The sequence below is a fragment of the Protomyctophum parallelum genome (genome assembly GCF_964188405.1).
Source record: "Protomyctophum parallelum genome assembly, chromosome: 19".
NCBI lineage: Eukaryota > Metazoa > Chordata > Actinopteri > Myctophiformes > Myctophidae > Protomyctophum > Protomyctophum parallelum.
Window position 1 is genome coordinate 6,818,430 of NC_139717.1, and position 25,752 is coordinate 6,844,181.

Here is a 25,752-nt window from a genome sequence, read left to right on the forward strand (position 1 = left end):
TCTATGCTATTACTTGGGCCATGAATTGACAGTACTGTTAAGATAATAAACTATTTGAGCAGTCGATCAATAAGGAGATTATTGGATTGGGCTAATTGTTTCACCCTATGGCATTGCAGCAGTAGGTCATATTAAGTGTTATTATTATTATTATTATTATTGACCCATTTTGTTAGCATTATGTTATGCTTTAGCTATTGAAAAATAGCAGATCTACAAGCTCATAAGCGCGCCACCGAGTGGCGCGCTACGAGCTTGTAGGTCTGCTATTTTGTTTTTATCGAAGTACGACTGACGCATAGAAACATAGCTTTTTCAGAAAACTGTCAGGATGTAGAAGACATTTTTAGAATCTGATCTCAGGCCAGTAGAACCGCCGGATGGGACATTTAGGGAAAAGCATGTGGCTCCCGGTTCCAACCCTGTGGGCTCCCCCAGAGTTTAGTGTCGAAGTGTCCTTGAGCAAGACGCTGAACCCCTAATTGCTCCCGATGTGCAGGTTGGTTCCTTGCATGGTTTCATCGGTGTATGAACGTGTGTGAATGTAATGCACTGCACCTAAAAAGCGCTTTGGATGAAAGTGCTATATGAATGCACCATTTAACTAATCCAGATAACTTATTTTTTGTTATAACTGTAATAAAGCTGTATATGTGACCAGTGCCAACAAAACATGCCTCATGTCGCCTTTTCCATTTTTCAGATTTTTACAGATTATTAAAGTACAGAATGTAAGCTTTCATATGATGTATCATTCAATGAAATTGGACAATAATTGAAGGAGATATAACCATTTTAAAATGACTGGGGCCTTTCACCCAAAGCTGAGAAAAGCCCTTTTCAATATTCACAACATTTTATCACCTTAGAGCTGGACAGAAGTGGGTGTGACAATGGGAGGGACAAGAGACAATAGGACGTTTTAGCTGTCAACAGTGCAACACTAGAAACACTGACATGTTTAAGCCAGTAGAACAAACAATGCAATTTGTAAGGTGCCCCAATAAACCCTTTTGAAAGTACTAAGTATTAAATACTAAGTATAAGTATTCAAGTATTAAATATTAAGTTAAGTGTTCAATTTAACTTATACACTACCTGGTTGTAAATAGCTGCAGTACACCATTTTATGCAGGTCTACTTTAAGCAATCAAAGTCAGACAATTGACCCAGTATTTTAAATAAATAAAATCGACGCATCAGGCTATGATGTTGTGCGCTTGTAGATTTGCTATTTTAATAAACAGATCTGTCCACATGCAGTCACAATGCCTGGTTTCATTTATAGTAATTCCTGTGCATTCGATGGGTGGATTCATACTACATCGGGTGTCTATTTAGTGTGCAAGGCTTACATCCGGTCTAAAGCCCACCCACTGTATGCCCTGATTTATATACACAATACATACACGATCCGTATCCTCCCCTCACCGGATGTTGAATTAACAGTACTAACGGCCGTATTTGAAAAGACGTAGCTCTTTGCTGGGTGCGCGAGGAAAAAAATTAAGCGATTTTCCTTTTCAATTGATACCGTTTCTTAGAGACGGCCTACACAAACGTTCTATATACCAAATGAAAGCCTGCATTTCATAGTTTACATAGTATATAACCTTTTTTTAAATGAGCAAGAAATGAGCGAGTTGTGATTAAAAGAAAAGACGTGTGATCTCTTTGCTCTTTAACACACGACACAAACGGCTAACTAGGCTAGCTAGCTTCTAGCCTGTTGTTTGTTGGTGAAAGACTCCAAGTGTATTTCAGCGAGTAGCTATACGTGGTTTTGTTTATTTTCTGTAAAGTCTAACCCAAATGCCCAGAATACTTCTGTGTTTACAAACACAAGCACGCTAATGGGCGGTGATCAGAGCGTGAAACCTGAGGACAAAGAGATTACAGGACCAATCGTAACCAACATGCAAATCTCGGAACTGCGCTCTTCTGCCTCCAGAAACTTGTTAAAAAACAAGCCCACTTTGACGTATAAATGTATACATTTCATTTGCCCAAATGAACAATCTGTTTGAATGAAAACCTTCTTCAACATTCAAACTGTATTAATATGAAAAAAAAAGAAAATCACATAAAAAAAAAAAACGAGTTTATTTATTGATTTAAGGCATGTTCATTCTGGCGACATGAGGCATATTCTGCTGGCACTGGTCACATATGTCAATGACCACCAGTGACACGGTGGTCAGCAGACATAACACAGTCGCTTGAGGAAACGATCAAAGGCCAAATTTGTCTCCTCTAAACCTTCTGTCCTTCCTTCCTTTGACCATTTCTCACGTCCTTCCTCTTCGTCCTTTCCTGTCCATTTCTTATTTGTGTTGCACAAATATCATAATAATAGTGTACGCTGAAGGGCGGTCAGACCAACATGAATGAATCCCCCCCCCCACCAGTGAAGTGTATAAAAAGATTCCCCCTCTTCCATCTGACATCCGTCAGTGATTACTGACATTGGCTGTAGCTGTGTGAGGTGGCTGTGTGCTTAGTGGTGAAGTGACCACCTTAAGTCATACCACCTTCTGAGGTGTCTTTTTTCCTAAAGGAAATTGGGGAAATCCACTGCTTTGCTGTTTGACTTGTGTATAGGTGTAGAGGTGTATAGGTCAAGAGGGTAGAAGGTCCTGGAGGATTTCACCCTAGAAAGGAAAGGTTGCCTGCCGAGTTGGTGAACAAACCCTGTTCTTGCAAGGTGCTTGCCACAGCACAAAGTGAAATGAGAGTAAATATTTTGCCCTTTTCTTATTTTAAACCATAGAAAGCCTGAGGAAGGTCCGGAGGGACCGAAACGTTGCTTCATTAAATTAGAAAATACTCCCGTACCGAGCAGAGGCAGCGTGCAGGTGTATTCTATTGCTTTCATTGATGTCCACTGGCCTATACGCACCTGTGCATACGCCTGTTTTCTAGGTGTGCGAACGTTTTCTCCTACAAGCCATAGAAAGAGCCAGAGGCACTTTGGGGGTCCTTAAAGGGACATTGGGGGTCCTTTGGGGGACCTTTGGGCACTTTGGGGGGTCCTTGGGGGACACTTTGGGGGTCCTTAAAGGGACATTTGCTCATAATTCCGACATCCCATTAGTCTGACCACGTTGTGTCCACGTGTGGTTAGGGTTAGTAATGGGGCCTGTCGGACCAATGGGACGTCGGAATAATGGATATTGCAATTCTACAACAGTTACCCTTAAAACTAAGAAAATCGCTGAAAGAATATATTTCTTTAATGACAGATGTAGTCACTACGACCACAAATGTCCCAAGAAACTAGCTAGCCTAGCCAGTAGCCACTGAGTTTGCTATAGCGCTCTGGGAGAACAGAGCGGCTGAATTCTTTGTTTTGATTAGGCGGTGAATGGTGCTGGTTTAACCCACCGCTAGAAGGCCGTTTCAACCAATCCGATTGCTTCCTCGAAAAACAACCTGTGGTAGAATGTTAGATAAATGACATGGCACCGGCTGAGATTGGATCGCCTATATTTATTTTGGGGGGGGTTCCTTGCTATGGAATAGTATGGATTATGGAAACCCCTGGTTATATGCAGTGGTATAACCATAGGATCAGTTCTCGTCTGCATTTGTTTTTGTGTAATGTACATGTGCCGTTGTGCGTGCGACGTACTGATTCTTCCCCTTCTCTCTCTCTCTCTCTCCAGAGGGCGTACACACTGATGGTAGAGGCCTGGGACTGGGACAACTCCACACGCAACAGTGAGTACAAGAACACTTTGAGTTCAACTGCATAAAGATTCACGTACATTTTGTTTTGCCTGTTGTTAATGTTGGTCGTAGTAATGTCTGGTAAATGAGGCATTAGTCACTGTATCATTAGTATTGTTTATCATTACTGTTAGTATTTTCTTCTTTGTTATGTTAGGGGAAACACTGCAGACTGTATGAAATGCAAATTAGACAATTTTTGCCGAACGGGATTCCAAAAATGATTCCATAAATGATGCAACCCATTCTGGGTGGGAACCCCTTTTGGTGTTTTAACTTAAGCATTATGTTATACTTTAGCTATTGGAAAAATAGCAGATCTACAAGCTCGTAGCGCGCCACCTAGATCTGCTATTTTTTTAAAACTGTGAAAATATGGTGCAAATTTAGAATATATATTCTTTCAGAGCGAACATTTTTAACTCAAATCTTTGCTTCTGGAGTGGTCCCTGGAACAATATATTATATTTTCAGATGGGGGGGGGGGGGGGGGGGTCCGCGGCCAAATGCAGATAATTCTGGGGGTCCTTGACGTGAAAAAGGTTGAGCACCACTGACATAGAACCATGGGTTTTTCAGAAAACTGAAGACCATTAGAAGACATTTATTTTAAATCGTTTGGCAGGTCTAAATAGGATGAACCCAAGACTCCTTATTATATGATAATGGACGTCATTCTGAGCCACTATAGTGCCGTCTGGGACGGTCTCTGCTCACCAGCTGTGTCCTGTTTTCCCATGGCCGTGTCCCCTGGGAGGACTCCTGTAGAACGCTTTCTTCCGGCCAGAGCAAACACCTATAGTCTGTGAGGAAGAGAGGCCTGGTTGTGGAATGTAGGATAAAATGCTGTATCAACCTCCAATGTGTGCATTTCAGTTTGATCTGTGGATATTGTGGCACGGTTGATGACTGTCTTGTACTGTGTGTGTGTGTGTGTGTGTGTGTGTGTGTGTGTGTGTGTGTGTGTGTGTGTGTGTGTGTGTGTGTGTGTGCGTGTGCGCGTGCGTACTTAACATGGGAAGGACACAAGTAGTCCTTCGTAAATGCAAACTCACTGCTTGTTTACATGACAGCTCGTCGTCATGTCCTGTTTTGTCCATAACATCAAAAGCACTTCCACCACTCATATGGACAATGGAAGACATGGCTAGACATGACATCACACTCTGTAGCCTCCCTCTACCCTCTAGCCTAGCGTCGTCTGCATTTATTTATTTAACCAGTCCGTCAATTGTCCTTTTGATATTTGTTGATATATTGTTTGTCACGTCCCGCGTGTACCGTAATTGCAAATCACGGTATTAAGTGTATGTATTCAGCCGGTACTTTTTCCACCATAGCGATATTGTGAGAATAGGGAAAAGTCTGATATATTTTTAACCAGGGACGTTGGAGATACTTTGAAGCTCCGAGGCAGGTTACTTTCAGCGTTGCACCTTGTTCAAAGACGAGAGAAGACGACTAGAATGATGTCACAACCATCAGCTGACCTCAGCCTTGATGTCATGGGTTCAAGGGACATCATCGTGTCAAACAAAGACTCCTTTCAACTCCCGCAGGAGGATGACAAGGGAACATGTTTGACATTGCGAGTGTCTCCTGTCAGGTCGTAGTTTAAGCTGACGACCCCTCGTATGACTGACAGTTAGGAAATTCATGGCACTCTGGTGGTGTAGGGTAGGATGACCGCACACCGCTCTCAAGTTCAGTAGTTGAAGACCTGGCAAAGGGTCGAAACGTTGAGTCCTTCTATCCTTAAATAAACTTAAGAAGTTAAAAAACGTCGGTGTGCGGAGTGCGGACATCCTACCTTCTCTCTGTACCCGTCGACTTTGTGCATGCTTCCCCTTTGGGTCTTATCACTGTGGGTTAGGGTCCCATTAGGTCCTCGGGGCCATCAAGTGTTGACAAAATGAAGCCTCATACCACGAGGTCTTTTACGCCGTAGCTCTGTAGGATGCTAGCCGTCTAGAAGAGGGTCAGTCTCTCTCTCTCTGTCTGTGTTTATAGGAGTTTGTGGAAAGCATTCAGTGATTATGAGTTTGTAGAATAGAGAGTGGACCAGGTGTAGACCTCAGGGACCCAGGTCAATAGGTTGAAACGGTTTAAAATGCTGACGTACCGAAACGCGTCCGTTTCTCTTAAGTAAGACTGCTGCTGCTGTGCAAATCTCTAATACCATGAACCTAAGAAAGAAACTAATACGTTTCTAATGACTGTATATCGTCAATAACCTCCTGCACCCAGTTACGTTGTAAGACTACACCTCAAGACTCCCCTTGAGTTGAGTGCGCCTTCTCCTCCTGGCTCACTTGATCCGCTAGCAGAGTTCCCTTGGGTTGAAATGGTTCACCCAAAAGGCCATAGTGGTCATAGGTCAGAAGAACTGGCATCGAAGTCATAAAGGTTTTGTCTGAGATGTTTGCTAACAGGTTTGTTTAATGAGGAACACTTAACTGCTTATACCTGAGCGCACGTAGCCTGTAGTATACGGTAAGCATGCACACTTGCAGCAGTAGGCTAATATGGCTCCGGTATACTACTGCTGCTGTGTGGTGTTCTGCACACAAGAAGAATGCTTCCTCCTCCATCAAAGAACACATTCATTCGTCCAAAGCTTACTTTTTAGTGTGCAGTAAAGATGCTTGACTACTTTTAAGTCTACTTTTGTGTTTTGTTTGTGTGTCTAAAACTCTCATACACTATTTAACAATGGGCTTAGCGGCTATGCAGCTGTTCTGTGTGCATTCCGCCATGTGCACATGCGTGCACGTGACAAGTTAAATTAACCATATCACCATGACACCACTGATAATGGAGAAAATACAACATGAATAATAAAACCAGATATAATCATTAAGGAAAGTTTATGCATTACATAATGTGTAACGTAAACTCTTAATTTCCATTTTCCAGCTATTCAGTAGCTAAACAAAAACCTGAAGGGTCGCGACTTCCAGGTTGAGAACCCCCCGTGCTAATACATTGATAATGTTATGTTAATGTTATTTTACTAATAAAATGTTCTCGGCTAATCAAATGTTCTCATTTGCGTGTAAATGGGTTTTTATAGAAAAGTGTTGTGCAAATGTGTTCTTGTCACAACAACACGTCACCAGTGTGAATCAAGTAGTCCGTCATTAATTAGCAAATCTGCTCAAAGCGTTACATCATTAAGTGACAACAACTGTGACTATTATGTTAGCGTGGGGATGGAGAGCAGCTATTCAAACAATTCCAGTCTGAAACAGTTGTCAGCGTTGTTGGCAGACAGTGAAACAAGGCTTGACACAGGGCTGGGAGGTTAACCCCCTCGCTCATCACTACACCGTAAAGTCCTGTGTGTTTAGTGAGTGTTAATTTAGTGTACAAACGCTCCCATTTGTTACACCCTCGGAAGTTAAATTAAATGAACACTCTTGGATTTGGAGCGTTTAGAGGGTGCTCTGTGGGCTCTAGGTGGTATTTATGACATGACTTAGAAGGTTTAATCTCCAAAGGCAGAGCTGTGTTTAATTGTTACCTCCCGAGGTTTGGATAAACGAATGAGATTGGCTGGATTTGAATGAACTGGGTTTCTCCATACGCTCTCTTCACTGTTTCTGTTCTGTTTGGGTCGATATTGGTTTGGCCGATGTGTCCCTATTTTAGAAATGGCACTGATACATTATGTGAGCTCGTAGAGCTTCTATTTTTGAATTGAAATTAAATGTTCTTTTCATATATTTGCTGAATTTATATTCTCTTTTTATGTTATAGTCCCACACACCATACAGAAGAACAACATGTTATAGTCCTGTAACTGTCAGCTCTGTGTCTCAGCATTCACAAGCAGTTATTAGTGTTTCAGTGCAATTCCCTCCCTTCCAGTGTCATGTCCTCCAGTATGGCCCCCCCCCCCCATGTCCTCCAGTATGCCCCCCCCATGTCCTCCAGTATGCCCCCCCATGTCCTCCAGTATGGCCCCCCCCATGTCCTCCAGTATGCCCCCCCCATGTCCTCCAGTATGGCCCCCCCATGTCCTCCAGTATGCCCCCCCATGTCCTCCAGTATGCCCCCCCCATGTCCTCCAGTATGCCCCCCCCCATGTCCTCCAGTATGGCCCCCCCATGTCCTCCAGTATGCCCCCCCCATGTCCTCCAGTATGGCCCCCCCATGTCCTCAGGAAAACCAGCCGGCTGTTTGCCTTGTGTTTATCGAGCAGGAAGTGGGGAGGACTGTACTGCCGGACTCCGTGTTTAGCCCATTTTGTGCGGGAACGCCTTTTGGTGTTAGCATTACGTTATGCTTTAGCTATTGAAAAATAGCAGATCTACAAGCTCGTAGCGCGCCACTCGGTGGCGCGCTACGAGCTTGTAGATCTTGCTATTTTTGAAAAATCGAAGAACGACTGACATAGAAACATGAGGTTTTTCAGAAAACTGTCGGGATTCTTTTAGAATCTGATCTCAGGTCATAATGGTTTAGACACCACGGCAGCAGGGCCCGCCTCGGAGGCCGGAGCCCATTGTTCTCTATCTGGAAACTGCCGGGAGTTATTTCTGTTATTGTTGCTTAATTCTGTCTGACATTGTGTCGGTAGCTCGGCTAGAGGAAGGTGCGTGGTATATACGCTTGTGTGTGTGTGTGTGTGTGTGTGTGTTGGGCGCGCGCACGGCGCATTGCAGACCCAAAAGCGGCAGGGCAAAAGGAAATCGCGGGGGCCCCCCATTTCCACAGAGATTGTTTGACGGCTCTGATCCCACTGTGATAAAGATTGCTTTCTTTGTGGAGGCTGGCGTTGACCGTTAGCCCCACGAGGAGAACCTGAATGTCTAATGTGAGGCTAGTAGACGGTAGCTACCTGCGTGTGTCCACCAAACCAAGACAGACAGAGAGGCTTAACCCTAGCAATACTAACACTATAGCATCATATAAAAAAAAAGGTACAGTGTTCTTAACCCATTCTGACCTGAGATCAGATTAAAAAAAATGTCTTCTATTTCAGTCGCTCTTCGATTTTTTCAAAATTAGCAGACCTACAAGCTCGTAGAGCTATGAGCTTGTAGATCTGCTATTTTTCAATAGCTAAAAGCATAACATAGTGCCAACACCAAAAGGGGTTCCCGCCCCAAAATGGGTTAAAGAAGTGCAGTAAAATAGAGCAGTTTGTGCCAACAGGAAAGGTAAAAGAAGCGCATAGTTCACATGGTTAATAAAAAAAACCCACCTCGGGTGAAAAGCACGGCAGGTAGAATCCGCATGGAAAAATGTATTTACAGCTGTGATGTAAATTGGGTTTTCAGTGTAATGGGTCTTGGGACACCCAGGGGTGGTCTTTTTAGATGAGTCCCAGGGACATTTTATGACACCTACTAGTACAGTATTGTATCCCAGGACCCCCGCAGGGTGACGTGATTGTGTCCTTTCTCATTTTTAGTGAGTCTCAGGATGCAGGGCTTTGCAGGCTACAGTTTGCATCACAGCAGCATTTCTTTCCCCCAGTAGGTACAGTAGCAGCTATTGGGGGGGGGGGGGGGGGGAAGATACATGCTGCTGGTACTGTATATATACACTATACCAAGATTTAAATGCACATGTACAGTACATTTTGATGATGCCCTTGAATCTAGTGTATTCTCTCTTCCTTGATGTAAGTGATGTAAAATAGTTTTTCAAATGTCAATGTAATGGATGTAGCCCGTGGCAGCTCATTTCCTGTGTCAAAATGCTAAGATGGAGCTGCTAGATTTCATTCTGCCTCGGATGGCAGTGTGTGTGTGTGTGTGTGTGTGCGTGCGTGCGCGCGCGTCACACCTGTGTGAAGTGAGCGGCGCTCTTATCATCATACATCATCTCATTCCGGGCCATTCACAATTTGCGTCCTCACCTCCTTCTTCGTCGTCAAACATGTTGTGTCATGTTTGCGTTTTACACAAAAACCCTCAAAGCTGGACATTATAGGAGAGGGGCTTAGCGCCACTCAAAAATGTTCATGCTTACACTACAGGGTTCTCCTTGTCCGAAATGCACCGCGGTTATGAAGCCTACTTTTAACCACACACGGTATCAGATATCCATCCATGGCTCTGCACACGCCTTCAATTAGGCGCCTGATGACAGCACGACCAGTGTCTGCCAAGGCCGATAAGAAAACAGCTGCTGTTTTACTGCCCAGTTCCTCTTTTCCCCCCCGACTTATTTTAATTAACCCATTCTGACCTGAGATCAGATTCATACGAGGTTTCCACTGGACACACACACACACTGGTCTGATTAACCCATTCTGACCTGAGATCAGATTCTAAAAATGTCAAGTCGTTCTTCGATTTTTCAAAAATAGCAGACCTACAAGCTCGCTATGAGCTTGTAGGTCTGCTATTTTTCAATAGCTAAAGCATGACATGATGCCAACACCAAAATGGGTTCCTGTTCAGAATGGCTTAATAGATTATGCAACTAAAATGTACAGAAATGATTGTCATATACCACATCCTGGTGATGGAAATTAAACGGGTAGCTGAAAGAAGCCGCAAGGAATGATTCTGTGGTCTAATAAAAAGGGGCAGCCTTTTCATTAGTCTGTCGTTGCACCACAGCCTGCCCCACATTGTCAGCATGCCCCCGTGATGTCATGTGGCAGGCAGCCCCTCACTTCACACAAGTCTGATTTTAACCCATTCTGACCTGAGATCAGATTCTAAAAATGTCTTGTAACATTCTGACAGTTTTCTGAAAAAGCGATGTTTCTATGTCAGTCAGTCGTTCTTCGATTTTTCAAAAATAGCAGACGAGTGGCGCGCTACGAGCTTGTAGGTCTGCTATTTTTCAATAGGTAAAGCATAGCATAATGCTAACACCAAAAGGGGTTTCCGACGCCCAAAATGGGGGGGCGCTAGCCCCTCCTATATACAGCTTTTGACCACACACGTCTCATATTTGTCATTGACAAAGAAATGCAACACGAGCATTAAATGGCATTGACGATGAAGGGGAAATGTAAATCGGCTAAACCAATCGCATAAATTCAGTTCATGACACCCATGATGGTGTATAATGAGAGCGCCCCTCGCTTCACACGGGTGGGATTTTTTTTTAATGTTAACCCATTTTGGGGCGGGAACCCCTTTTGGTGTTAGCATTACGCTATGCTTTAGCTATTGAAAAATAGCAGATCTACAAGCTCATAGCGGACAACCGAGTGGCATGCTATGAGCTTGTATAGGTCTGCTATTTTTTTAGAAAACCGAAGAACGACTGACATAGAAACATAGCTTTTTCCAGAAAACTGTCATTGTGTAGAAGACTTTTTTAGAATCTGATCTCGGGTCAGAATGGGTTTTAAAGGGCCATTGGGTGTTTGACTTGATGCAGTGCAGCAACATTTTAGTTTAGTCGGGGAAGGGTTGCAAAGGTACCACGGTAAACACTATGGGACCGTGGCCCGGTCTGCTGCCTGGAAGGCCTCAAAGGTACCACGGTAAACACTATGGGACCGTGGCCCGGTCTGCTGCCTGGAAGGCCTCAAAGGTACCACGGTAAACACTATGGGACCGTGGCCCGGTCTGCTGCCTGGAAGGCCTCAAAGGTACCACGGTAAACACTATGGGACCGTGGCCCGGTCTGCTGCCTGGAAGGCCTCAAAGGTACCACGGTAAACACTATGGGACCGTGGCCCGGTCTGCTGCCTGGAAGGCCTCAAAGGTACCACGGTAAACACTATGGGACCGTGGCCCGGTCTGCTGCCTGGAAGGCCTCAACGGTACCACGGTAAACACTATGGGACCGTGGCCCGGTCTGCTGCCTGGAAGGCCTCAAAGGTACCACGGTAAACACTATGGGACCGTGGCCCGGTCTGCTGCCTGGAAGGCCTCAAAGGTACCACGGTAAACACTATGGGACCGTGGCCCGGTCTGCTGCCTGGAAGGCCTCAAAGGTACCACGGTAAACACTATGGGACCGTGGCCCGGTCTGCTGCCTGGAAGGCCTCAAAGGTACCACGGTAAACACTATGGGACCGTGGCCCGGTCTGCTGCCTGGAAGGCCTCAACGGTACCACGGTAAACACTGGGACCGTGGCCCGGTCTGCTGCCTGGAAGGCCTCAACGGTACCACGGTAAACACTATGGGACCGTGGCCCGGTCTGCTGCCTGGAAGGCCTCAACGTTTGTTTATCTCATCTCCTCATCCCCCTCAGTTTGTATTCACGGTGGTCTTTTTGTTGGACAGCGTTCTCAGACTTGGGCTTTTGTGTGTGTTTTAGAGGTTGGTGGGTATGGAGGGTAATATGCGCGTGACATCATCTTCATACCCGGAGGTTTATGCGGTAAACACCTAACTAAGTGGCAAAACAATACTTCCTGGCCATACACAGCCCATACATCCGAACGGAAAAGTCCCCTCTGATTGCATTTAACGAAGTTGAACAACATTAATGTCACTTTGCCACTCGATTTGCCACTCACTTTGCCATTCACTTCATCCCATTTTGGGTGGCAACCCCTTTTGGTGTTAGCATTATGTTATGCTTTAGCTATTGAAAAATTGCAGATCTACAAGCTCATAGCGCGCCACTCGGTGGCTTGTAGGTCTGCTATTTTTGAAAAATCAAAGAACCACTGACATAGAAACATAGCTTTTTCAGAAAACTGTCAGGATGTAGAAGACATTTTTTTTAAATCTGATCTCAGGTCAGAATGGGTTATGCATGTCCATACTCTCTATTGTTCAGTGGTTAGAGATTAAAATGTATACCAGCTTTTTCCCCGAATGGCGTTCGAAGCTAAGTTATTTGTGTTCTGTGGAAATGTAGCAGATCTCAGTCTCGGGTACAGTACATTGTTGGCAGATATTTAACAGTAATAGTCTTGTACTTTTCCCGTCCCCTTTCTTCCTTCTTCCAGCCGACGGGGAGCTGTTGATCGAGCGCAGCGTCCACACGGGTATGATCAACCCCGGGGACCACTGGCAGACCATCCCCCACGACGGGCCGGTGGCGCGGATCATCTACCGCATCCGCGTGCGCTGCAACCAGAACTACTACGGCAACAAGTGCAACAAGCTGTGCGTGCCGCGCGACGACTACTTTGGGCACTACCGCTGCGAGCAGTCTGGGAACCGGGTGTGTCTGGACGGGTGGATGGGCCACGACTGCACAACGGGTACGCTAGTTTTTTGGGGGGCGGGAACCCCTTTTGGTGTTGGCATCATGTTATGCTTTAGCTATTGAAAAACAGCAGATCTACAAGCGACCTACGAGCTTGTAGGTCGGCTAAAGCTAAACCTACAAAACATTTTATTGCAACTGCGGCAAATCGGCCACCTTTAGTCAATCTACGTTAAAGTCAAAAGGAAGCACGGAAGGTTAAATAGCTACCCAACAACAGTAGCATTCCAAGGTTTCTCTGTGGGGTGGTTTGGCACACATTGTGTATGAGCATCATTGAATAATGATTTCTGCGACTGACATAGAAACATAGCTTTTTCAGAAAACTGTCAGGATTTATTATAAGAAATTTTTAGAATCTGATCTCAGGTCAAAATGTGTCAAGTGGACAGTGTAGGGCTACGTGTAGTGTTGGACTGTGATTGAATGTCGAGTGTCATTGAATTAATTGACTACTAAAAGCGGACCTTATTTGTTAGTCATTACGTTCTAACCTCACTCTACGATGCTTATTGCCTTATTGAAATTAACGATATTGAATATCCATCATTTAATTTTGCCCCTACGATTCCATTATTGTTGTCGTGAACATTTAGCCATTGAGTTCACTTGATATTACACGAGCCATTTTCAAATCCCTCCTAGAACACGATACAATTAGTTAAATTGGCGACTTCAAATGGCTTAAATGAAAGGTCTGTCTGTCTGTCTGTCTGTCTCAGGGACAGCCAGTGAGTGCAGGGTTGTGGGTGGGATGGGGGAGGAGGAGGCCCTTTCATAAATCATTGTGGCTGACCTTAGAGACGCTGGGGGTGAGCGGAGGAGCAGAGTGCAGAGAGGCTGGGTTGTTTTTAGGAGGGTGGGTCATGTTGTACACGCTGGCCATAAAGTTGTCCCCCCCCCCCCCCCCCCCCCTGCTGTCACACGGGGGGGCCATCAATTCTCACGTCTTGTTACACTTGTTAGTTATAGAAAACAAACACGCTTCTCCTCCTCTTGCAACCCCCCCCCCCCCCCCCCCCCCCCCCCACCACCACCACCTCGTAACCTCTCCTCTCTGCTGCCTTCGCCTGCTCTGTCTTTTATGAGGGTGAGAAGTCATTGTATGGGGAGAAATGTAATCTCTCTCTCTCTCTCTCTCTCTCTCTCTCTCTCTCTCTCTCTCTCTCTCTCTCTCTCTCTCTCTCTCTCTCTCTCTCTCTCTCTCCTCAGCGATATGCAAGCAAGGCTGTAACCTGTTGCACGGAGGATGCTCCGTCCCGGGGGAATGCAAGTAAGATCACTTTAAAGTTTTATTTTTTTCATCTCTAACCTTTGAATCATATTCATCTTTATTAAGCAGGGGCACCCTCCTCCTCCTCCTCCGTGACACTTCAGAAGAAAAAGGCAATGCCTGCTCATATTTATACCCACCGAAACATCCAACCCATCTAGAATACCAAACATCTCATCCTGCATGCTGTGCCTGGGCCAGACAGAAGCTGTGTAAATTTCACCACCAAAAAACGTGCAGGGAATGTCACGTCCCTTCCCCCCCTCCCCCCCATCCCTATCCCCCCGTCTCACAATATTCCGCATTGCAGTCCCCCCCCCCCCCCCCCCATCTCCTTTTGAATGGCAGCACATTGGAACGGAAATGAATATCCCAGTGTGATGTACATCTTCCCCTAAAAAGGAAATGACAACAGATGGTTAAAGTGATTGTTTTAATGGCCATATATGGGATATAATGCACCTCTTCATCAACGGCAAAGCCCCCCACCACCCATCAAGGCATGGCTGAGACACACACACACACACACACTGTGCTCCTGGGACAGTCAGAAGCAGCTTTTAGTCCTTAGGACAGGGGTGGGCAACTGGCGGCCCGGGGGCCACATGCGGCCCCCACCTTCACTTAATGTGGCCCTCAGGTTAATATCAGAATACTGATTATAATATTGGTTCCAGCTGTTTACAATTCAACAACATGCAAACATGAACCGCTTTAATTACTTCAGTCTAAATTAGTAGCTCAATGCTCAACACACGTATAATTAAAGGCATTACATACAAAAATTCAGGATTCCAATTCGAATATAGCAAAAATAGCCGATCTACAAGCTCAAAACGTGCTACGACAGTAATATATGGCCCTAGGGAGTGAGTGTGGAAATATAGTGGCCCTCTCCATCGTCAAAGTTGCCCACCCCTGCCTTAGGAGTTGTCATCCTCAGGAAGTAGCTCGTAACGTGTCTACAGTGGATTTTGTTTCATAAAACAAAACACTTTGCAGCTAGAAAGAGAGGATATTTCAAGCTTTTCATACAGCTGCAATGTTGGGTGAGTTTGACGTCGTTTTAATACAATCAGACGGGACTTTTCCCTTTTAGATGTATGGGCTGTCAATGGGAGATCGCAGCTTAGTTACCACCCTGCCATTGACTTAACCCTGACCGGGCACCCATTTTGGTGTCAGCATCATGTTATGCTTTAGCTATTGAAAAATAGCAGATCTACAAGCTCATATCGCGCCACCGAGTGGCGCGATATGAGCTTGTAGGTCTGCTATTTTTGAAAAAAATCGAAGAACGACTGACATTTTTAGAATCTGATCTCAGGTCAGAATGGGTTCGTCAGACCAGTGTGTGTCCAGTGGAAACCTCGTATGAATCTGATCTCAGGTCAGAATGGGTTAATGTCAAGATGGCTGCGGTGTGCATGTGGGCTATAAAATGGAGTTGTGGTATAAGAAAGTTTGAGAACACCCTGCATTAATTGATTAAATGGAGCACTAACGAGCACAGAGTGCACAAAGTTTGACACCTTAATGGCCCAGTGCACGACCCCTGTGAAGTTCAAAGGGAACAATTAAGAGATCTCGCCGTGAACATGTCTCATGTAAACGAGGCTTCGGTTAACGCATTTTAATATTTGAATCGCATTTAAAACTACCTACGTATATATGGTTCAAATCTGATTTGCCAAGATCCGTTTCTGTGGCTTTTTGCTGCTCAGACTACTCAAACTAATCTAGTTCCAATCTGGATACTGTTCAGACCTTGATTAAAACGAATCTAGTTCCAATCTGGATACTGTTCAGACCTTGATTAAAACTAATCTAGTTCCAATCTGGATACTGTTCAAACCTTGATTAAAACAAATCTAGTTCCAATCTGGATACTGTTCAGACCTTGATTAAAACTAATCTAGTTCCAATCTGGATACTGTTCAGACCTTGATTAAAACTAATCTAGTTCCAATCTGGATACTGTTCAGACCTTGATTAAAACTAATCTAGTTCCAATCTGGATACTGTTCAGACCTTGATTAAAACTAGTTCCAATCTGGATACTGTTCAGACCTTGATTAAAACGAATCTAGTTCCAATCTGGATACTGTTCAGACCTTGATTAAAACTAATCTAGTTCCAATCTGGATACTGTTCAGACCTTGATTAAAACTAATCTAGTTCCAATCTGGATACTGTTCAGACCTTGATTAAAACTAATCTAGTTCCAATCTGGATACTGTTCAGACCTTGATTAAAACTAATCTAGTTCCAATCTGGATACTGTTCAGACCTTGATTAAAACTAGTTCCAATCTGGATACGGCAAAAGAAAAGAAAAACAATTTGTGCAGCAAGTGATGATGCTTTGCTTAACGTCCACATCAAGCTGTTCCAAGTATTCCTCCAATACAAGGGTATGTCAAATATGTCCCCCCCCCCCCCCCCCCCCCCTGCACCCCTCACTCCCGCAGCGAACAGAATTTGCACGGATGGTTTTGAAGGCCTGGTCCCATGGAGAACGAGGAGGTAGTAGTGCTGTCTGTCGGGCCACCCGGTGCCGTCTCCGAGAGAAAGATCACAGGCTCAAAATAGCCAATTTGACAAGACAGCTGGTCCGACAACACCACCACAGCCTTTGAATACCAAGAGTGCTGTCATGTACACACACACAAACACACACACACACACACACACAAATACTAATACTGCCACAGTGGTCCTAGCAACATAACGCTGTCGGAACCGGCATGCCTGCCCCCCCACCGCCCCCTTACACACGGGAGCCACTGGAAGTATTCTTAACCCCTCATGCCCTGGAATGTCACTCTTGACTAAGATTAGTTTGCACAAGGCCTTGGGATGGATGGATGGATATTCATGGATAGACTGCAGACGGATGGGTGGAGTGGAGGGTAGGGTAGATGTGTGGAGTTTTGTTTCACTTTGAAATATTTTATTATACTGACTTATTATTATTTATTATTATTACCAGTAAGATGCTCTTGAGGGCGAGAAGCGTGCATGCATCGGCCTGGGTGACGGCAGACTGCTGGGCGAGCGCTGGCGCTTTGGCATTGGCATGAGGAGGAGGTCTGGTCCATACGTATATGGAGCGTGTCTTTGAGTGTACAGGGTTTGATGAGGTCATTATGGAATGTCGGATCAAGTCAGCTCCATATGTGGAGATTTAAGGGTGGCGGCGGGGGCAGTGTCTTGAGGGTACAGGGTTTGATGAGGGCCCAGGTAGGGCCGGGCCTTAATTTTCGGGCTTGTAATAATTGCGACCTATGGTTGCAATTATTACCTTTTTATAGTGGGACCGTGCAGGAGCATAGTCATGAAAAGGCAATCCACACAGATCACTATAGTCGTCAGTGGCGTGCACAGACATTTAGAGGGGCAGGTGCTCAAGTGAAAAAAAGGGCACCTTGTGCAGCGCATTTTGGGGCGGGAACCCATTTTGGTGCTTTAGCTATTGAAAAATAGCAGATCTACAAGCTCATAGCGCGCCACCGAGTGGCGCGCTACGAGCTTGTAGGTCTGCTATTTTTCTTTAATCGAAGAACCACTGACATAGAAACATAGCTTTAGATTGTGGGGGCCTAAATAATAAATTAGAAGCGTTTTTTTATCAAGATTTGATCAATGTCACCGCATGGTCCACACACTACAAATTAAGAAAAAAAAAAGTTTTTTTTTAAGAGCAGAATTGCCAAAAGGGCAGGGGGTGTCTATCTGTGCACGCCACTGATAGTCGTTATAGTTGTGAATGGCAGAGAGCACGCCAACAACTTCTTTTTTTAATATTCCAAATCCTCTTTTTCTGAAATAAAGGCCATCAGCTGGTCCCAGTCACAGACACTAGCGCTCTAACTGAAAGTGACTGCATGGAGTCTGTTTCATTTCTATCCAAAGGCTCTTGAATGACGGAATATGATTAAGGATCACCGTGACCCCACTTTGGGAACCAGAGCTGTAGACAACATGGTTCCATGTCACCACGACCTGCTGATATAAATATTAAAAAAAATATATAGTGGCTTTTAGCTGTTATGGCACTCTCCAGCCCCCGGATGAAATCCTGCTGCCGTCACAATTTCATTCATGTTTTACTTTGTCCCTTTATTTCTTCCTGGCATCATCATAAAAGCCCCTACAAAACAGAAAATTCTTTTCTTTTTTTTTTCTTTTTTTTTCTTACATTATTTATCACTTAAAATGTAAATGTTTGAATAATGACAAAAGACTACAGAAGAAAACATACAGTACAAACAAACATGTAAAAACAAAAAACTAAAACAAAAGAAATAAAATGAAATCGACATTGCGTTTCAAACCTTGTATGTTACATTACATATTTCTAGGCATTTGCTGTTGTCTCATTCTCATTCATTCTGTTCAGTCTTAAATGTTGTCCATTTGGACCATTTGTCCTCCATTTTTTTCTTCCTGTAGCCTCAGACGGTGTGTCAGTTTCTCCATGAAATGTATCTCCTGAATCAAATCCTCCCATTGTCCCTGTAAAGTGTAAACAGTCAATCCTTAAATTCCTCTTCACAGTTCTTTGTGATGGGAGGTGATGTTAACCAGTGGTCATGTTGTTTTTGGACAGGTGTAACTATGGCTGGCACGGTCAGTTCTGCGATGACTGCGTGCCCTACCCAGGCTGTGTCCATGGAACCTGCGTGGTGCCCTGGCAGTGCAGCTGTGAGAGGAACTGGGGAGGTCTGCTCTGTGATAAAGGTATGGGAAATCTCACCTTCACAGGATTAATTTTGTTTATCAAATTGTTCATTTCAATTAGTCTCACAAGTGGCTGCTCCTAGAAACATTTCAAAAAGGTCTATTCAATTTAGAATAGAAAATGTATTGAAAAATGGAATAAAAGCATTTTCTGACATTTTTATTTTGACTGCCACGATTGTTTCAGTCTCACGGATAAGCAATCCTATCGCGGACCACCCGAGGCATGATCTGTTTTTAACCGTGACCAACGACGTGACCGGAATCGGCCGTAAATGAAGCTTGTTTTGATTAGAATCGGAATCTGGCGTTGGAATCGGGAGATAAAAGGGTGTTAAGATTACGCTATCGTTCCAAGTCAACGAGTGGGGAACCTTTTTACTGACGGACCTCTGACACAGCGACTCCTAGAGACGGAGTCACTGATAAGACGGTAGTATAGTGGGGAACCTTTTTACTGACGGACCTCTGACACAGCGACTCCTAAGCTAAATTCCAATACCGCAACTTTCACACTCGCTCACTCTCCTCGCGTCCTCCACTCGCTCCTCGGCTCCGCCCCCAGCGAGGAGGAGAGGAGGAGGAGAGGATTCTATGCGAGGACAGAGTGGTGGTCGAATTTTCCTCTGGAATTGGAATGTACTACGCTGTCATTTCAAAGCGACGGCACAATCCGCGATCACTAATGACGTGTATCAATTCAATTCAATTCAAAAGGCTTTATTGGCATGGGAAAACATACGTTGCCAAAGCAAAAGTGGTGTCACACAGCTGGATCACCGAACAGAGCCGTACAGTGCAGAATAGACAATTCATCATTTTGTAACCGAGGCCAATGTGTATGTATTGGTAACATGTGCAAGGCAAGGCTATTTATTCCTGAAATGGTGAATAAGCGCCAGGATGCGCACACGTATAAATCACCCCCCCCCCCCACCCCCTCCTCCGACAGTCAGTCCTCCTCCGCGGTCTTTGCAAATAACGGACACTATAATAGGAATTAGGTATAGTCTCTCTGACTTACATATTCAGTTCAGTCCACTGTCCACATATAAATAAATATTTTTTTCATTTTTGTCACCGTCATTCATAGCAGTCTGTGCATTCAGGCATGCACAGAGATAAATTAACTATAGCTTTTGAGGTGCGCACAATATAGCCGGCATAATTTATATATCCTACTTTTATTATGCTTATATCACACAACGCAATAAAGCCAGTGGCTTGTTGTGGTCCTTTCACTTTCACATAAGTAGGCTAGATAGGCTACTTTATCATTCTGAAGCTCTATTCATTCAGCGAAAATGTGTCTCTTCAACAAACAGTTGAACAGTGCGTGCATGTGTGTGTTGGCCGTTGGGTCGGCGACTTCAGCCAGTCAGCCGGCCGGCAGCTAGTGGATGGGGGGGGGGGGGGGGGGGGGGGGGGGGTGCACAGTATCGGGTTTCATCAGTGTTTTCTGTGCCACATGTGGAGGAGGCGGACGTATGTCACTGGAGAAGGAAAAAAAACATGTACACGTGATGCGGAAATCCGCTGCGAGGAGACAAAATACCCCACCGAGCCTGCACCTGATGTACACTCGCTCTATGCGGTCTCGGAGAGCTCACTCGGCTCCTCCACTCGACTCTCCTCTCCTCCTCGATGGAGCGCTTTAACAATCGGAACGTTAACCATTTCCGGGTCACGCTGGAATGACCCCGAGTGACCGAGTGGGAGTGAGCGAGTGTCCGAGATTTTGGGTATTGGAATTTAGCTCTAGAGACTGAGTCACTGATAAGACGGTAGTATAGTGGGGAACCTTTTTACTGACGGACCTCTGACACAGCGTCTCCTAGTCACGGAGTCACTGATAAGACGGTAGTATAGTGGGGAACCTTTTTACTGACGGACCTCTGACACAGCGTCTCCTAGTCACGGAGTCACTGATAAGACGGTAGTATGGTGCGATCTCAAACTGAATCAATATATGAAACATTAATCAATTTGGGGCGGGAACCCCTTTTGCTGTTTTAAACATTGTTATAATTTAGCTATTGAAAAATAGCAGATCTACAAGCTCACGAGCTACGAGCTTGTAGGTCTGCTATTTTTGAAAAATCATGAACATGTGGTGCAAAGCTTTGAATATATATACTCTTTCAGAGCGAATGTTTTTAACTCAAATCTTTGCTTCTGGGAGGGGGTCCCTGAAACAACATATTTTCAGATGGGGGTCGGCGGCCAATTTCATATATTTTTGGGGGTCCTTGACATGAAATATTGAGAACCACTGATATAGAAACATTTTTCAGAAAAAAATACATTTAAAAAAAGATTTTTTTTTAATTTCGACGTCAGGCCTAAATGGGTTAAAAGACGGTGATCTCCGTCTATGGCAGTGGTTTTAAAAATCTGTTTTTTTAATCACTTCCCTGATTGACTGTCCTCTGTGTCTGTGGTGGGGATTGGTGACTGGATACTGGCCTTTTTTCTGCCCGTGTGATCCGAGCGGCAGGAGGGACACCCGATCTGCCCGGGTCCCTTCGTCACGGAGGGCTTTTTGGGGGATGAGAATGGGTCCTCGGATCCCTGGTGGAGACAGATCCCTGCTCATTTATTTACCAGCCTTTAGGGCTAACTCGCCTCGCCTTTTTAAGTCTGCGGAGGATGCTCAAGGATCAAGCAGGGCACAGTTTAGTTCATTAAACGCACATTAATATCCTTCCAGAAATGATCGTCTTGTCTCTTTTTTTAATCTTGGCTTATGCAATATTGATGTTTCATTATAATTTAATTTAATCTATTAAATCTTTGCTCATCCTATATTGATATTCCATTAAAGAATAATGCTGGCGCGACATGGTTTATTATCAGATTGTCGGCTTTTTATTATGGATATGTGATCACTGGATGAAACTTAATGTAGCTAAAATCACTGTATTTTTCTCTTTTTGGCTAATCCATGGCCATCTGTAGAGGAGGTTAGGAAATTGAAAAGTCATTCTATTATGGTAACTTAGGGTAATGTTTTTGCCCCTGTCCATCTGTGTCTGTCTGTTAGCAGGATTTTTTAATTCATGTTTTGGTGTGTGTGTGTCCTTAGCTACTTGCCATTTGGCAGCAAGGTCGGTTACCTTAACCTTGCTGCCAGTTGACCAACCTCAAAGATTGTGAGTAATACTCGTATAAGGAGGGTTATACGAGTAACTGCTAAAATGTGTATTCTGCTGCAGATCTCAACTACTGTGGTCGCCACACGCCCTGCGTCAACGGAGGAACCTGCATGAACACGGAGCCTGACGAGTACCAGTGCGCCTGTCCACCGGGGTACTCTGGCAAGACCTGCCAGATAGGTGAGAACTACAGAACACCATGACGTGCATGTTGAAACTACAGAACACCATGACGTGCATGTTAGAACTACAGAACACCATGACGTGCATGTTAGAACTACAGAACACCATCCATGACGTACATGTTAAAACTACAGAAACACCACATGCCGTCCATGTTGAAACTACAGAACACCATGCCGTGCATGTTAGAACTACAGAAACACCACATGCCGTGCATGTTGAAACTACAGAAACACCATGCCGTGCATGTTAGAACTACAGAACACCATGACGTGCATGTTAGAACTACAGAACACCATGACGTGCTTGTTAGAACTACAGAACACCATGACGTGCATGTTAGAACTAAAGAACACCATGACGTGCATGTTAGAACTACAGAACACCATGACGTGCATGTTAGAACTACAGAACACCATGACGTGCATGTTAAAACTACAGAACACCATGACGTGCATGTTAGAACTACAGAACACCATGACGTGCATGTTGAAACTACAGAAACACCATGACGTGCATGTTAGAACTACAGAACACCATGACGTGCATGTTAAAACTACAGAACACCATGACGTGCATGTTGAAACTACAGAACACCATGCCGTGCATGTTAGAACTACAGAAACACCACATGCCGTGCATGTTGAAACTACAGAAACACCATGCCGTGCATGTTAGAACTACAGAACACCATGACGTGCTTGTTAGAACTACAGAACACCATGACGTGCATGTTAAAACTACACATGACGTGCATGTTGAAACTACAGAAACACCATGACGTGCATGTTAAAACTACACATGACGTGCATGTTAAAACTACAGAACACCATGACGTGCATGTTTCACCATAGCCTCGGAAACCCAGACGTTTTTATTTCCAGGGAGAAGATAAAAAGTCTGGGGCCGAGTCCACTTCAATTCGGCATAGAGTAGAGCAAACGTCGATCACTCTCTGCTGATTTCTGATCGTCTGCACCTTTGTTAAATTGACACTACACACACACACACACACACACTACTCTCTCTCTCTGTCGCTCGAATGAATCGGTCTCATGTCGCGCAGCTGCGTTTAGATTCTCCCGGCGGATCCTGCCGGGAGCTGCCTATGCCATAGAAAGCACAGGTGGACCCCCAGGCTAGTTTCACCATGGCTAGCATTGTACCTCGATGACCTTCTGAAATGTTGTTGTTCTTGGAAGAAATTTGGAAAGGTTTTGCCCTGAAAATGGTAACACACAAAATGTTATAGTTTTTTCTTATTTTACAGTAAGATGTCAAAATGTATCTCTTTCTTTACATTATTCTTTTAAGCCAATCTGAACGGGAACCCATTTTGGTGTTGGCATCACGTCGTGCTTTAGCTATTGAAAAATAGCAGATCTACAAGCAGATCTACAAGCTCGAGCTTGTAGGTCTGCTAGCGACTGACATTTTTTTGAATCTGATCTCAGGTCAGAATGGGTTAATCAGAATAGTGGTGTGTCCAGTGGAAACCTCGTATGAATCTGATCTCAGGTCAGAATGGGTTAATTATTCCCTTTCCGTTTCCTTGCTGTACAGCGGAGCACGCCTGCGTGTCCAACCCCTGTGCCAACGGCGGCACGTGCCATGAGGTGACCTCGGGCTTCGAGTGCCAGTGTCCCCCTGGCTGGGAGGGCCCGACCTGTGCCAGTGGTGAGAGCCTCTACACCCTTGCCCCCCTGCTCACCTCTCTGCCCCCCTGCTCACCTCTCTGCCCCCCTGCTCACACCTCTCTGCCCCCCTGCTCACCTCTCTGCCCCCCTGCTCACCTCTCTGCCCCCCTGCTCACACCTCTCTGCCCCCCTGCTCACCTCTCTGCCCCCTGCTCACCTCTCAGCCCCCCTGCTCACCTCTCTGCCCCCCTGCTCACCTCTCTGCCCCCCTGCTCACCTCTCAGCCCCCCTGCTCACCTCTCTGCCCCCCTGCTCACACCTCTCTGCCCCCCTGCTCACCTCTCTGCCCCCCTGCTCACCTCTCAGCCCCCCTGCTCACCTCTCTGCCCCCCTGCTCACACCTCTCTGCCCCCCTGCTCACACCTCTCTGCCCCCCTGCTCACCTCTCTGCCCCCCTGCTCACCTCTCTGCCCCCTGCTCACCTCTCTGCCCCCCTGCTCACCTCTCTGCCCCCCTGCTCACCTCTCTGCCCCCTGCTCACCTCTCTGCCCCCCTGCTCACACCTCTCTGCCCCCCTGCTCACACCTCTCTGCCCCCCTGCTCACCTCTCTGCCCCCTGCTCACCTCTCTGCCCCCCCTGCTCACCTCTCTGCCCCCTGCTCACCTCTCTGCCCCCCTGCTCACACCTCTCTGCCCCCCTGCTCACACCTCTCTGCCCCCCTGCTCACCTCTCTGCCCCCCCTGCTCACCTCTCTGCCCCCCCTGCTCACCTCTCTGCCCCCCTGCTCACCTCTCTGCCCCCCTGCTCACCTCTCTGCCCCCCTGCTCACACCTCTCTGCCCCCCTGCTCACCTCTCTGCCCCCCTGCTCACCTCTCTGCCCCCCTGCTCACCTCTCTGCCCCCTGCTCACCTCTCTGCCCCCCTGCTCACCTCTCTGCCCCCTGCTCACACCTCTCTGCCCCCCTGCTCACCTCTCTGCCCCCCTGCTCACCTCTCTGCCCCCCTGCTCACACCTCTCTGCCCCCCTGCTCACCTCTCTGCCCCCCTGCTCACCTCTCTGCCCCCTGCTCACCTCTCTGCCCCCCTGCTCACCTCTCTGCCCCCCTGCTCACCTCTCTGCCCCCCTGCTCACTCTACTCTGCCCCCCTGCTCACACCTCTCTGCCCCCCCTGCTCACCTCTCAGCCCCGCGTTGCTCGCAGCATGGATTGTGTTGCATGTTGACCTTTGCCATTTGCATCCCTTCCTCTCCAGTTGTAGCTTTCCAGGTTTCCTTCTGATTTGCGTCTGTTTTTCTTTCCCTGTTGAGTGTACTCTTAACCTGATTTACATTTCAGTTCTATTCACTAATTCCATTTACTATTGCTAATGAACCATGGAAGAGTGGTGATGGAATCTCTTAATCATTCGCACGCCACACACAGCACACACACACACACACACACACACACACACACACACATTAACCTCCATCTCTTCTTAGTCTTATTCATTACCTTATGTGCACGTGTGTGGTTGCAGGGGGCCCCCGGTCTTATAGGGCCCCTCTGGGATTAGTTACCCCAGTAAGAAGGCCAAAGACTTGCTCAGATTTGGATTTACATAATCTTGGCCTCACTTGCATTTGTGTCACCGTGAATCAAGGTCATGGGGAAACACATTCTAACACTCAACACAAATCTCTAAACAAAAAAAAAAAGACAGACAAAACCTTGGTGTTTAACTTTGAGAATGTTAAAAAAGTACAAGTCGGGGGTTAGTTTCTACACTTTCAAATGAGCTACATCTGTAATTCCATGGCCACACATCCAAGTGGCGATGGGGCACAATAAGAGGCGGGGTTGGTGAAAGGGCCTTTCTGTGTGGAGTTGCATGTTCTCCCCGTGTC

The 25,752-nt window shown here is 45.8% G+C and overlaps 1 protein-coding gene across 1 annotated transcript in view; it reads left to right on the plus strand.

Moving 5' to 3' along the window:
- The window catches only part of jag2b (jagged canonical Notch ligand 2b), a 79,837-nt gene that overhangs the window by 29,665 nt on the left and 24,420 nt on the right, over window positions 1-25,752 (plus strand). The window contains 6 exon segments of the mRNA XM_083790318.1: window positions 3,666-3,720; window positions 12,612-12,869; window positions 14,087-14,147; window positions 18,759-18,889; window positions 22,105-22,224; window positions 23,791-23,904. Coding sequence (XP_083646444.1) covers window positions 3,666-3,720; window positions 12,612-12,869; window positions 14,087-14,147; window positions 18,759-18,889; window positions 22,105-22,224; window positions 23,791-23,904 — 739 coding nt within the window.